This window comes from Lissotriton helveticus, chromosome 3_1 (genome assembly GCF_964261635.1).
Source record: "Lissotriton helveticus chromosome 3_1, aLisHel1.1, whole genome shotgun sequence".
Taxonomy (NCBI): domain Eukaryota; kingdom Metazoa; phylum Chordata; class Amphibia; order Caudata; family Salamandridae; genus Lissotriton; species Lissotriton helveticus.
Window position 1 is genome coordinate 580,513,691 of NC_136061.1, and position 14,343 is coordinate 580,528,033.

At 41.0% G+C, this 14,343-nt stretch overlaps 1 protein-coding gene across 1 annotated transcript in view; it reads right to left on the reverse strand.

The window, feature by feature from the left end:
• PTTG1IP (PTTG1 interacting protein) overlaps positions 1–12,469 on the reverse strand; it is a 262,047-nt gene extending 249,578 nt beyond the window's left edge. Inside the window, exon 1 of the mRNA XM_078680549.1 lies at positions 12,069–12,469. Coding sequence (XP_078536675.1) covers positions 12,069–12,141 — 73 coding nt within the window. The 5' untranslated portion in view covers positions 12,142–12,469. The remainder of the gene's footprint in view (positions 1–12,068) is intronic.
• Between the last annotated feature and the right edge of the window lie 1,874 nt (positions 12,470–14,343).

Genomic DNA, 14,343 nt, shown 5'->3' on the forward strand with positions numbered 1-14,343 from the left:
CTTTAAATAAACATTGTATTGTATTATGAAACATTACAAGTAAATATCATGGGAATAAACATGTATTTGTCTGGAAGCAAAGACCTGTAGAAGGATATTGGTGTAGGTTAAACGGCCAGGTAACAGTTGCACTGTCATGCTAGACCTAAATATTCACACAGGAAAATGCCCTCCTCCCACTGCTGCTGCCAATGGAAAACAACATAAATTATTTAGTTTTCTAAGACATTTTAATAGCATTCCAACATGATGGGTGTGCAACTCAGAGTTCAAGGTTAGGCGCCTGGATAAATAAACAATGATCACAGCTGCGTGGAGGACAAGCACTTTTTTGTGGAAGCACACACCTTCTGCCCAATCAAAACATGTACTTCTTGTTCTCAACATGTGGGTGGAGCCAAAGCTTCTATTTGGTAATGCTCGCTCTGTAAAACCAGACCACAAAAAAACTGCTTTTCTTTTCAAGAAGATAAAAAGGCAGGTGCTGATCATTTTTCTGAACCTTTGGGGGCCTTTGCAAATTGAAGCCTCATATCAAACTAAACAATTAAGCTCCCCCATTTCTTTTTTCAATGTCTTACTTCTGTTGGTATCAATGTTTATCCATTTTATCAAGAAGACAACGGTAGAGAATGAAGTGAAAAAGTAAACAAAGCCGCCCCTTTTTAGTTTTTATATCAAAGTTGGTGCACTACTTGTTTTAGATACATACATGTCTCTCATAGAATTAAAGGTGTGTTTCTTTTATTAGTCAAGCAGTTCTAAACCACACTACAGGTACACTGGATGTTGTCAAACTACAAGTTGACTGATGGCAATGTGTTTTTTCTCAAAATCGCGTGAAAACGTAAATGCTTAATTTAATATTACCAGTGCTTACACAGTCGTTCGTTTCAGATTTGATTAGGTACTGCATGCGGTGTAGGATTTGGTTATCGCTACAAACTGATTTATTTTAGCAATCCAGAAGCCTTGAAAGATAAAATTGTGAGCTAAAACCAGTGTGAATACTGTCATGATTGCAGATGTTATAATCCGTAAACACATTTAATAAATAATTTTTTTTTTTTTTAAAAACAGAATGAAAAAAAGAAGAAAAAAAGCACTTAAAACCAGTGTGAATAAGAATACAGTACTAGATGTTAATTTTTCATAACTATCTTTTGAATGGAGACTTAAAAGAAAAGACCCATATTTATAGAACGAGTAAGCAATTACAAAGATATTTAGCATCCCAATCATTATTTTTAAAATATGATTACTCCTGAAGGTCACAGGCTAATTAGCAGTAGAAATAGATCAATCTTGTATTTTTATTAATTTCTTTTTTTGTTCCTTGAGTGTAAACTTTTTTGAAGCAAGAAATCTTAAGGAACTGCAGGGTTTTTTTTTTATTACCAGCTTCTTTCCCTGCAGCAATTTTCCAATATGTTGTTTTATAGTACAATATTTCATGTTTTCTTTCCCCACAAATGTTTAGTTTTATTCCTTTTACTTGATCTTTAAACCATCCAGGTTTTTAGCTTCTTGCGGAAGAATGAACGAGATCGACAAGCTCTCAAATCAGGAGAAAAGGAATTCCACTGCTTTAGACCTAAGAAGAAAAAGGCTCTGCCTACTTGACAGGTTTTCCTAATTCTGGGAATTACAGCCAGATCAAGATTACTTGAGCGAAAAGACCAGCTAGGTAAATATGGTACTAAGAGAGATCTAAGATAGATGGGTCAAAATTAAAGAGACATTTATGCACATAGCATAATGCCTTAAATTGAACACAGCGTTCAATTGGCAGCCCAGGCCAGGCCGGCAGTGGAAATCAGCTAAAAGGGGTGAAGTAGAAGTCTTGCAGCAGCGTTTTGCACTGTCTGAAGCTGCTTGAGCAGGCCCTTCGTGAAACCTAGGAATAGAATGTTTCTTTAATCCAGTCTGGAAATGACCATGGCCTGGATAACGTTTTTTTTGGGTGGAGACAGGAAGACCACCCAGAATTGTCTTGAGCCGTCTTAAAATGCCAAAGCAGGTGGAAGCCACCTTGGTGACTCCACCAAACTGTAATCCAGCCAGACTCCCAAATTATTGACCATAGTTAGTGGAGTAGGAACAGTACCCATAGCCTCAGACCACAGGTGAGGACCCCTAAGGTGGGGTAGGTTACCCATCAGTAGAACCTCAGGCTTATCCCCATTCGGCTTCAGGGAATTATCATTCATCCAGAAGATACTTGGGTGAGGCAGCTGATCAAGGCCTCTGCACCACGAGTCTCCTTAGATGAGAGAGAGACAACGATCGGAGTGTCGCCTAGTTATGATAGGAGAGGGAGACCGCAGTCTCAATAATGTCTGCAAGTGGCCTTCCGAAAAGGTTAGAGGGTTGGAATAAGGATAGATCCCTGAAGGACACCAGATGGTAAAGGATGTGGCTTTGAGAGGTGCTGATGAGTGTGAACTTTGAAAACATGATCTTGCACGAAAGAACACAGCCATGACAAGGACATTATCTTGCACACCCATAGCCTCTAATCTTCGGTGAAAAGGGTTGTGGTTCGCCGTGTCAAAGGCTGTGTTGAGCTCTAAAAGAATCAGCGCAGCGGTAACACCATTATCTAAATGATGCCTTAGATATTCAGTCACGGTGAGAAGAGACGACTCCATACTATAGCCTGCTCTAAAGCCTGATTGTGAAGGGTGGAGCACGCCATTAAGTTCTGTGTGCATAGTGAGCTGTTTATTCACATGCTTTTCCAGAATCTTGGCCAGGTTATGCAGTAAGAAATCGGCCAATAGTTAAATAAAAGGATCAAGATTTGTGTTTTTAAACAGGGGCATGAGCACAACCTGTTTACAGGTCATCGGGACAATGCCTTCAGAAAGTTATGCATTTAGAAGCTGAGTGAGTACCTTCAAAAATTGTGGCTCGAGTTTACCACATACCGACAGAGGACAAGGATTCAGAGGTGAACCTGATTTAGTGGTGGTACGAAGAGATAAAGAGGTCAGGAGATCCAGGAGCTGAAATGAGCTCAGACAGCAAGGAAATGCGAGATGTCCCTGATGAAAGTTATGGTTTAATGTTGGTGAGAAAGATGCCGAATACCTACAATTTCTATTTGCCAAAATACTTGCTAACTGAGGTTGTAAAAGAGGAACAACCGAGGCAGTGTTCGAAAGATCGAACGAACGAGGTTCTGGCTGCACAACAAAATTTGCCCTATACGCCATAGGATTTACGGCAAGATCTTTCAAGGAATTTACAGATCTTTTTAATCTCTCGCAAAGTGACATTAAATCAAGGGCTGGTGGAAGGGTTCTGTGATGCTTTCTGCTCATAGCAGGAATTACGAAATCGAGCGAAGACCTAATCCAACTATCAACACTGGGTGTCAGATTCCCAGATGCGATTAAGTAGGCATGCCTGCCGGGAGTGAGAGAGAGTCTGCTTAATGCTGAAGCGCTAACTGCTCTCAAATGAAGGCCCACAATAAGATGACCGCCGAGTGCAAAGTTCCCCCAAACATGTTAAACTCTAGGTCCACTCATCGGCATTACCAGCCAATCGCGAACTAATTGCAATCATAAGGTGCTGAAAAAAAATCCTTCTGCTGCTTCTTTTTTGTTACATCTTTTCATATATTTCACATCCTTCAATTGTGATCATATTCTTTCCATTATCGATCTTTCCATCTGTATTCATTTTTTTCATCATCATCGTCAAACTTTATTCGGTCATTCAAACCATTAAAGTGCAAAGGCGTGTTCAGTAATACAAAGATTTTTTCAATATTTAAGTTAGAAGTAGTGAAATCGGATTTAACAGGAGCAATATTAAGCCACATTAAGTCAAAATGACAAAAATCACAACAATCCAAAGCCGCAACGTAAAAAGGGCCTCTAATGTTATCCATTAGACACCCAAGTAACCATGTATCCCTTGATATGTTAATCATATTAGGTCTGGATAGCTATTCAAGGAACCAAACTATATATAATTCACAAACAGGGATTTTTTTTTACCTAGGTACAGCTCAAAAAAGCCAGAGGCTAAGAGAGGTACTGAAGTAGGTAGGGAATGAGCAGCAAGCAGAGGGTCTTGTGGCCTTTTTCTGCTGTCACTTCAGATGGATTTAAAAGGATGTACAAATCGTTATATTCTTCTAAAAAGGCACGTCAAACCATTAGCAGCAATGGGTATACATGGCTTGACTAGCCTTTGTACTAGAATGTTTCATAAAAAAAGTATTGCTACCTCTGGCTCATGGTGGCAATAAAAGGTGGTTGTGTGGCAGATTATGACATTTAAATGCGTGAAGCACTAGATCATAACATTTAACTAATGTGCATTAAATGTATATAATAAGAGGTGAGGTTTTGGCAGATAAGGACTGACGAGTACACTCGTGGTTTCTAACACATGGTCTTTGATTTTACCGTGGATTTCTCAATATTACAGCGCCCATGACTGTCCTGGTGTAGTCTCAATTTGTTTTGGTCGCTACCTTTGATTGAGTGCTTGTTCTGTTCATTTATTACACTTTGTATGAAATGAAATACTTGCAGACAATAATTCTGAGCCCCCGCAAAGCAGCCCTGTTTGGGACTATTAGTTCTACAAGTACCTAACTTTTCGTTGTAACGTGTAGTGTTTTGTACTTTTTATTTGCTGTACGGATTTTAATTTGCTACTGTATTTCCCAAAAGTTCTTTTCTGCAGTATGTTTATTTTCTAAGCCATGTACCTAGAGAGAACATAAAAATCAATAAATGTAACCACATAGAAATCAGTACAGTTGTTAATTTAGATCTGTTAAGCATATACTTCCATTATTTTGCATTGCCACTGCTCTGTAAAACAATGCCCCTTCACCTCCCAAGCGCACTACCATGTGGCCTGCTTCATTACTTTGAAAGTTGTAAGATCAGTCAATTCTGGACCAAAAAGAACTTCAAAATACAACTCTTTGCTGTTTCCAAATTCAGACGTTCTCTTGGATACATACTAGAAACTCTGGAATGTTCAAGGTGAAACTATATATGCAATCAGTGTAATAATTCCTTTAATGCTGCCTTTCATTTTACCACCATCTGAAAGAAAGAAACAGGTTCGTCTGGATCAACATTTTTGGCATGCCAGTGCAGAAAAAACACGTTACATTTCTTTGGATGAGGATATTTTCAAACAGGCAATTTAAAAATATAGCACGGTAAATATGGATTACTGAACTGTGAAAGCACAGGAACGACCCTAATGGTTCTGGGAAATCAGGCAATATTTATACCAGGTTTTCCCATCATCTTCCTTGCGCACCACTTGGACCTACGGTTGATCAAACAGGCGACAGAAGCTGTATTTGATCGACAGCCCAATAACCTGATTAAGTGGCCAGAAATTATTTTCGTTCTTTAAGCACATTTTTCTGGAATTTCAAAATAAAAACATGAACATATTTAGGATTTTTTGTTGTTATTTAAAGTCGGGCAGAGGTGAACGTTTTCATCCCCAAGCCCACTGCCGTAGCAAGCAATTGATAGGAAAAATCAAACTTGACCGGCCAAGCACTGGGTTAAAGTGTCGAACGTCTTCGCCCCAAAAATGTGAAGCAAAGGTCCCACGTTACGAGAGCTTTGTGTCGACAGTGTAGGTCGTCTGCTCAGTGAGTCGCTAAACATTCCTCCTACGTTAATAAATGCACAATTATCTATAACTAATAATTATGCTATGGCAATCCTAGTATAACACACAGCATCCAAGTAAAATGTGAAGACTTTGGAATCATGTATCTGTGACCTCTTAAGCCATAATTTTCTTTACAGGACTACAATCAAGTAAAGCCAAAATGACTCGCCTATGCAAGACTTACTGACATTCTCAATTGTTTTTAGCCATGATGTACAAAAGTTATACAGCGTGGCTGAAAGTAAACAAAAAACACTATGGCACAGGCTGAGTAACAGGTTTTTCCACCTGTTTTTTGTAACTTTCAGGCAAGCTGAACAGCAACAATGCAGCTGTGGGACATGGCTATACATTTAAAAAATATATAATAATATTGACAAAGCAAATAAATCTCGAATCCCGGTGGGACCACCCAGCCTTTTCATCCTCCTGAGGCCGATGAAGGAAAAAAAAAAAAAAAAAAAAAAAAAGAAGGAGTACCACTGAGTTGGAGAACAAAAAACACTATAGAGATAAGCCACCGCATAGGGGTCAATTACGCTCCACGAACAAACCTGTGATGTTATGATGTGCCTTTTATAGTGTCTAGACAGCACTTATTTTTGCTTCATAGTAACAAGTGAATGTTTAATTAAAATGAGCTGCAGTGTCAATCCCATTGTCTTTACTTGCAATTTCATGGATGGAGATGTAATCTCTTCAGGCATTCCTTAATGAGATGGCGTGCAATGCTCTCTAAAGAATGATTTCTAAAAGCGGCTGTAATGCTGCATTCTATGGATTTCTTCGATAGCGAGACTGACGCTGAAGCCAGATTTCAAAATGTCAGAATTCCTAACTATTATTATTATTAAAGGAGTTTATAGAGCGCATGGTGACGCCATCCCGGCGTGTCCCCGCGCTGTGGAGAGAGAAAGAGCTGTGACCAAAAGAAAAAAAGGCTGAGCTAACTGGTAAACAAATAGGTTTTTAGCATTTTTCTAAACTTCGTTTCAGTGTCTGCTAATCTGATGTTGACTGGGAGGGAGTTCCATTTATTGGCTGCTAACACTCTGAAGGAGCGGCCACCCATTCTGGCTTTTTTAACGCGAGGAGTTATAAGTAGACCCGTTCCTCTAGAGCGGAGTGTTCTGCTAGGCTCATAGCAGAGGGCTAGGTCCGCCAGATAGGGAGGGGCTGTGTGCGCAGTGATCCTGTAGCAGATTAATAGCGCTTGGAATAAGATTCTTTTCCTTATAGGCAGCCAATGTAACGCCGTGAGGGCTGGCTTGGAAGCAGCTCTTTTGGGTAGTCGAAGGACCAGACGTGCTCGGTATTTTGAAGAACCTGCAGTCGCTTGATGTTTTTTCTGCAATTCCCAAGAGTAGCACATTGCCGTAGTCTATACGGGAAGTCACTAAAGCTTGGGTCATGGTTCGTCTGGCCTCTAAGGGAAGAAGATCCAAGGTACGATTGAGATTCTTCAATACCCCGAAACATTTCCCTACTACTTTGTGAATGTGGCCATCAAAAGATAGTTTGGAATCAATCTAGATGCCTAAATTCTTTGCTTCCTTACAGGGAGTAGGTAGAGGGCCAAGACAAGTAGGCCACCAGTCTCTTGTCCAGTTTGCATAATTTCCTCCTATCACCAGTACTTCCGTTTTGGAGCCATTAAGCTTCAGGCAATGTTGATTCATCCAGCCCGCCAAATCCTGCAAACAGGCTTTAAAATTGGCAGCTGACGCGGTAGGATCTTGTGATAGAGAGATGAGCAATTGGGTATCGTCGGCGTATGATACTAATTCCACACCGTACGATTTCACCACATCTGCCAGAGGGGCCATATATAAGTTGAACAGGGTGGGGTTCAGGGCAGAGCCCTGAGGCACCCCCTGATCTAAGGCTATGCTGTCAGAGAAGTAGGTACCCCTTTGTACCTGAAAGCTACGACCAGTGAGGAACGCCTTCAGCCAGCCCAATGCCAACTTAGTGACCCCGGCTTTGTTTAGACACTGTAGCAAGATGGAGTGCGCTACAGTGTCAAACGCCGCACTGAGGTCCAGCATGATGAGCGCCATCGTATGACCCGTGTCTGCCCCTGATCGTAGGGTTTCAGTTGCTCTCAGAAGGGCAGTCTCTGTGGAGTAACCCGACCGAAAGCCAGACTGCGACGTATGAAGAAGATTGTTATTTTCTAGATGGGCCACTAGCTGTTTATTGGCTATTTTCTCCGCCACCTTCGCTAAATAGGGTAGCAGGGAAATGGGGCGTAGGTTTTCAAGGGTGTCTTGGCTCACATTGGGTTTCTTTTTTATCGGAAGAACAATTGCTTTCTTCCAAGCTTCCGGAAGTCTAGCCGAGGCAAAGGAGACTTGAAGCATATGTCTGATGTATGGTTCCAATACTGTCAAGCTCGCTCCTAATACCTTTGGAGGAGCCGGGTCTCGTGGAGAACCTGATTTGATGCTTTTACATATGCTGTTCAATATTTCTGGAGCAGGAACCAAGAAACATTGTAAGCATATGTGCTACCAGTATATGTATCCATTGATTAACCATCACATATAACAGCCATGAGAGACCAGATGGTCATTTAAATGCTATCTAGAGGAAGTGAGGAAAAATTCATAAGATACTTCCTCTCTCTATCAATAAGTCGATACCAAACAGAACTCTATTTTTATAGAGTTCTAAACTAAACCACTCACAAATCCACAATCTAGATTGTTTAATATGTACACAATCACACACCCTATTGGTGTCATGCTTCATCATCAGGTCTCACCCTGGTCCCTAAAAACTAGGATGGGCTCAACCATATTCCAGGGAGCACTTAGTAGTTTCCTGCTGTGGACTTTACAATAAGAATATATCGGAACACCTAGTGATCTCTTTATTTTTGGTCTTTCTGGTGCGATTAAAAAACATAAAAGTGGAGATAATGGTCCTAACACTCTACTCGGAAGTCGAAATGTTTCAGCCTTCTGTTTTAAAGGCCATAGGGTCAAGAGCTTTAATCAGGACTAAAAGATCTAAATGCCCTGGAATTATACAGTCTAGTAATGTCAGTCAATCTAACGTCTATTGGGTTAGGAGAATACATCACCTTCAACATGAATGCATGCCAAGGGCTAAATCACCCTATCCCAATCTTGTCTTGGGTGCCTGAACTTATAAGTATCTTTCTACAAGAACAACACATGCCTGTGTATTCACACATTCATCAAGGGTGTTGTGTCACCTTTGGCACCTATTTGCACATTTATCGGGGAAAGTTCCAGGAAGAGAAACATACATACAGAGAGTAACACGGCAGAAAAGAACATGGGGCAAAGGGGGCCGCGGGAGGGAGAAGTAAGTAAAAAAATGACAGCACTAACAGCACAGGCACAAGCAAATGAGTAAAAATAAAGCTAACCACTGGTAAACAATGGGAGGGATGTAACCCTGTGTAAGTTCTTGGAAATAGGCTATTTGGCAGACTCGAATAAAAAAAAAAAGTAACAATTTAGATCATAGCTGTAAGAAAATTACACAATGAAGTCATTTAAGCATGCTAATATCTATTAAAAACCGATTACTCAGATGGGTTTTAAACTCTGAGTTCTTGGTTGTCCATTAAGTGAGTAATCTGCAGCCAGACGGAAACCTTAAGAAGAAAAAGCGTTCCACATAAACCCTGTGTGTCTCAACTGCTTTAAGTGTCCCAGTGCTAATAAACTGCTCAAGGACAATTTGCTGTGGCCAGCCTAGAACCCAGTTCCAACTCAAGAATAGGTACCTGCACTATTCTAGCATTGCTGCGGGACAACGCATTATATGCTGAAACACCTTATGTCTATCTAGGTGTTCTGAAGTGGAGTACAACTTACGGCTGAGAAAATGTGATTTTTAAACTGGCATGGGAGGGCTGCATTATATCATACAAAGGATAAAGGACATTTGAGAAATTAAGCCAAATTATGAGAGAATCAATGTAGCTAGTTTGAAACCTAATTTGTGTTGGGAGGGAACAGTTACATGCAACTTCACTAGCCTTATAGCAATGCCACATTCAGTGACTGTCAATCGTCTTTGAAAACATTATGTGCTCACAAACCTGCAATTTAGTTGCTTCCTTAGTGATTTTCGGTGAAAAGTGTAAAGACGAAAAATGATGTGGTTAATGAATTGTCACGCAAACAAATGATGGGCTAGCTTGAATACAGTGGCACAGTGATCAAGGGACCCACGTCTGGGTATACCTATCCCACTTAGGATGAAAGTGCTACGCAAATAAATGATGGACGGAATGCTGAATAAATTATACATTCACCCCCAGTCAAGAGATCTGGGTTAAATCCATTGTTCTTTTGCTCACCATGCCACCCCAGTTTAGACCCAGCCATATGCAAATCAGTCTTGACCCTGTGCCTCATGGACCAGTCCAGACCGAACTGCCAAGCCAGGTCCTCCCTGGATGGGAAACAAGCATCCTGGGACCGTGTTCTGGGTATTACCCTTCATCAGCCAGGCGAGCTTGAATCCAGTGGCACAGTGAGCAAGGGACCCACATCTGGGCATATCCACCCCACTTAGGGTACAAAGTGCTATGCAAACAAATGATGGATGGAATGCTGAAATATTAGGTAACAAGTGAAATAAAGTTCTTCATGAAACCAATAAGTGGGATTAGGAGTGAAAAGAGGATTTTGGTTAAGTATGGACAATGGGTAGGTGTTAAGAAGCCCTCAGAAGATGGCAGCGGTATGGTAAAATAGTCTGATCTAGGAAAGTGGAGTTAGTCCAGTATAACTCTTTGAAGGCAGAGAACTTGGATTGGAAAAAATATCCATTTACTATTGATTAGAAGGCGGTATGTGCTACGCTATGTGATGGAGACAATGTGGACATAGATAGACTTAAATGAGGTGCCAAGGCGGAATGTTGTGGAGGTGCCAAGGCGGAATGTTGTGGATGTTTAATGAAGATAGATTTGATGGTAGAAAGTAGAGGTTTGTTTTTTTTTTACATGTTTTTATTAAAACCGCTTCTATTGTATCAGACACAAAGGACATGCACATACAATTAGAAATCTTATAAGCAGTATACAGTGTGTGGTGTCCACATATCACATCCTATTCACAGACAGTATCACCATCATGTGAGCGTAATATTTGTCGATTACAGTGCAAATGCAGTTTATAATTTTATGTTCGTAGGAACAAATACTCTACATAACAAATAAAGCAACTCTAATGATCATCCCAACTAGGGAATTAAGTCCCCTCCCCAAACCAAGAAAGTAGAGGTTTTGATGGTTATATCGTAAGCACAAGTAGTAGGAGGAGGAGTTAAATAGTTGCCAGCTGAGGAACAGCACTTGTGTTGGTGTTTAAGTTCAGGGTTTTCCTTTTAGGCTGGAAGGATTTGTCGCTGTGGTAGCTTGTATTTGGATTGCTTTCTTTGGCTATTGTTTTTGGGGATCTTCAATTACTTCAAATAGTTTGGATTTTGAATTAGTTTGTCCCCTATATTTTCCATTGTAGTATTAGACTGCGTACGCGTATTGGGAGTTGATTAGTGTTCATTGTGGTGTAGGTCATGGAAGGAGACTTAATTCCAGATGGGCGAAAGGTGAGTAGAAAGTTGGCGTGTGGGGAATGAGTAGAGCACAGGATACAGATTGCTTAGTGGGTGTGTGGGTGTATTCAAAGGATAAGTAGTATGTGCGGACTTCTGTGAGTTCCCCATTCCTATCGCAATGCATAATGCCTTACATACTAGAGCCACATTTTCTTCAGCGTGTTCCTCCTGTCACAAAACAATATATCAACTATTTATTACACAATTATTGCTTGAAATAGCCAGGAGGTAGAACATCAAACGCGCACATCTTCCTAATTTACAGAACGGTTTCCAGTTGCCATTTGCTGCTGGGGGAGATTTACAGACTAAATACCAGAAATCATGTTTCTACAATTTAACTCCTGAAATATTTAACAATGTTAATACCAGATCTGCCACGATTGTCACATTTTATGGAATATCCTAAAGCAGATACCAGAAACACGTCGCGTCCAAGTAACAGGGGGCCAATAGACTCTAATGCAAATCTAAGGTTGAGTAATAATAGCCAACTAGGATATAGTGGGCACCTCTGACTTGTGACTGGTCCCCTAGGTTCAATGCACATCAGACATGAGCCCCTGGGTCTCATGGTAACAGACCGTGCACTCTGAAAATACAACTTAAAATGTAGCTCCTTCAGATTCCCCCAAAAGTTAATTTTCAACTAGCTTTACTACTGGAACGAGACCCCTGAAATATACACTCATCAAAGCATTCTCCCAAAACACCCGTTTAACCCTACATTTATATCCGCCCAAAAACTTCACAATTCCCTTTAACGTCTAAAAGTATGCCGACGATCTTACCTGTCCCGGACTGCGCCAGGGCGCCTCCTAGTGCCAGAAGTAACAAGCTGAGCCCCCATGTAGCCACTGCCATCCTGCCGTTCGACAACGACGTCGAAGGGAAACTGGCTTCAGGGGTTAAACGGTCACTGTCTTCTCGTCAGTTGGGACTCGGGTAAAGTCGCAGGCTGACTTCTGTCCTCTCGGCGTAAAGATGCCGCAACAGGTTAAGTACCGAAGATACCTCTGTACCTGTAGGAGTTGCGGACCTGCAGCGCGGAGAGAGCAAAGTTTGGAGAACTCTGCCCAACACAAAACCTAACAAAACACGGAGAACACGTGACCGAGGGAGGGAGGCGCGGCACCGGCTGAGCTCCAGGGAGCGTGCAAGCAAATCACGCGCAGCTCAGAAACAAGAAACTGAAATACGGAAGGAAATCCCAGAGACTCTACCAGTATGTCGGCCATGTTGTAATCGGTTGCCAACAGGATCATAGTTTAAGAGTACCCACCCACTCCTTTTGTTCTAGGCACACCAGTTTATACCCAAATTTCGGAGTATGGGAACTAACACCAGGGGTTATTTTGGGGAGAAAAAAGGGAACAAGTGTTAAGCAAAAAAGCGTATGTTTCCCCCCAAAATTAATTCAACAAAAGGTTTGCTGTAAGTATCACAATCTTCCCCGCTTTCAGGCACAAATGAAGCCGTATTTAAAAAAGCATTTTTTTATCACCATTTTTGCAGGTTTCTAAAACTTAGGCCATTTTCCCTAATTTTTGTGAGTTCAATCTTCTTGCAATTTGTGCTTGACACATGAGAACCCATGTGTGATCCCGGAAAGCTACACATTTTTGAAAAGTAGTAAAAATTCTGAATTCAGCAAGGGGTCATTTTAGTAAATCCCTTAAGTTTTTCCTAAAGAAAACTAATTATCGCCCACATAATCGAGACCACACAATTTCTTCATAGCATAAAAGGCCACTTTATTCAAGACATATGAATTCCCATCAGATAACCGTTTTATCATATAATGCAATTTGGCAATTGAAACCGAAACCATTTGTCATCTTAACTTTTGAAATATATATATAAATCAGACCGAAACCATCAATGTACTTTTCTTGTGTCCCAAAGCTGAAATAAACTTCCCCAACATTTTTCTTTACATTCTTCCCCTCAATTGTTCTCTATAAACTCCCCCTACCCCCCTCCCACTAATGACTGGACAAGCCCGCTCTAGACTTTTCCTCCCCCGAATTTTGCCTCTAAAAATATCTGCTAGGGAATATCATGTCCTGAAGTGGCGAATATCTACAAAACTCCTATAGCTCTTTTTTTTTATTGTATTTTTTTTATTATTATTTTTTTTTAGGGTGGGTGGGTGGGATCTCGCTAAAGCAATACACCCTGCCGTCTTCTCCGCACTCCCGCCTCTACCTGACCTACCTACGCACCTAACAATCTCTAGCGCGCGCTACTCTGCCTGATGCTCCTTTCCCTGACTAACGCGTGGACTGTTCCATGTGCGCGAAATTCCCGTGGGGGAGACGGCTCGCGCCGCTCCCCCTGAGGATCCATCGCCCACATAATCGAGACCACACAATTTCTTCATAGCATAAAAGGCCACTTTATTCAAGACATATGAATTCCCATCAGATAACCGTTTTATTATATAATGCAATTTGGCAATTGAAACCGAAACCATTTGTCATCTTAACTTTTGAAATATATATATAAATCAGACCAAAACCATCAATGTACTTTTCTTGTGTCCCAAAGCTGAAATAAACTTCCCCAACATTTTTCTTTACATTCTTCCCCTCAATTGTTCTCTATAAACTCCCCCCCCCCCACTAATGACTGGACAAGCCCGCTCTAGACTTTTCCTCCCTCGAATTTTGCCACCCAGGAAAACCAAAGAGTTTTCCTGGCCCCCACCCCTCTCCTAAAATGAAGTGATTCATAATTTGGAATCACACCATAAATTGACTTGCAACTCATGAGCCAGCATATCCCTGATTTCCATTAAGTAATAGGCTACACCTAAATGTGACAAATGAACTCCGTCTTCACGAAAAAGGTGACGTTCAGTGCTTGTTATATTATCATGTGCAATACATTTGATCTTCATCACTGAACAAAATACCCTCATTGCTTTATTCATCTTCCTTCTTGCTTTCTCCACAGCAGCATGACACCTTGCTTTTCTCCAGGACTGTCTATAAACAAATTCAGTCCAAATGAGGCGAGTGCTCGGCCAATTATTTTTCAAAACCACTAAATCCAATTGCATCT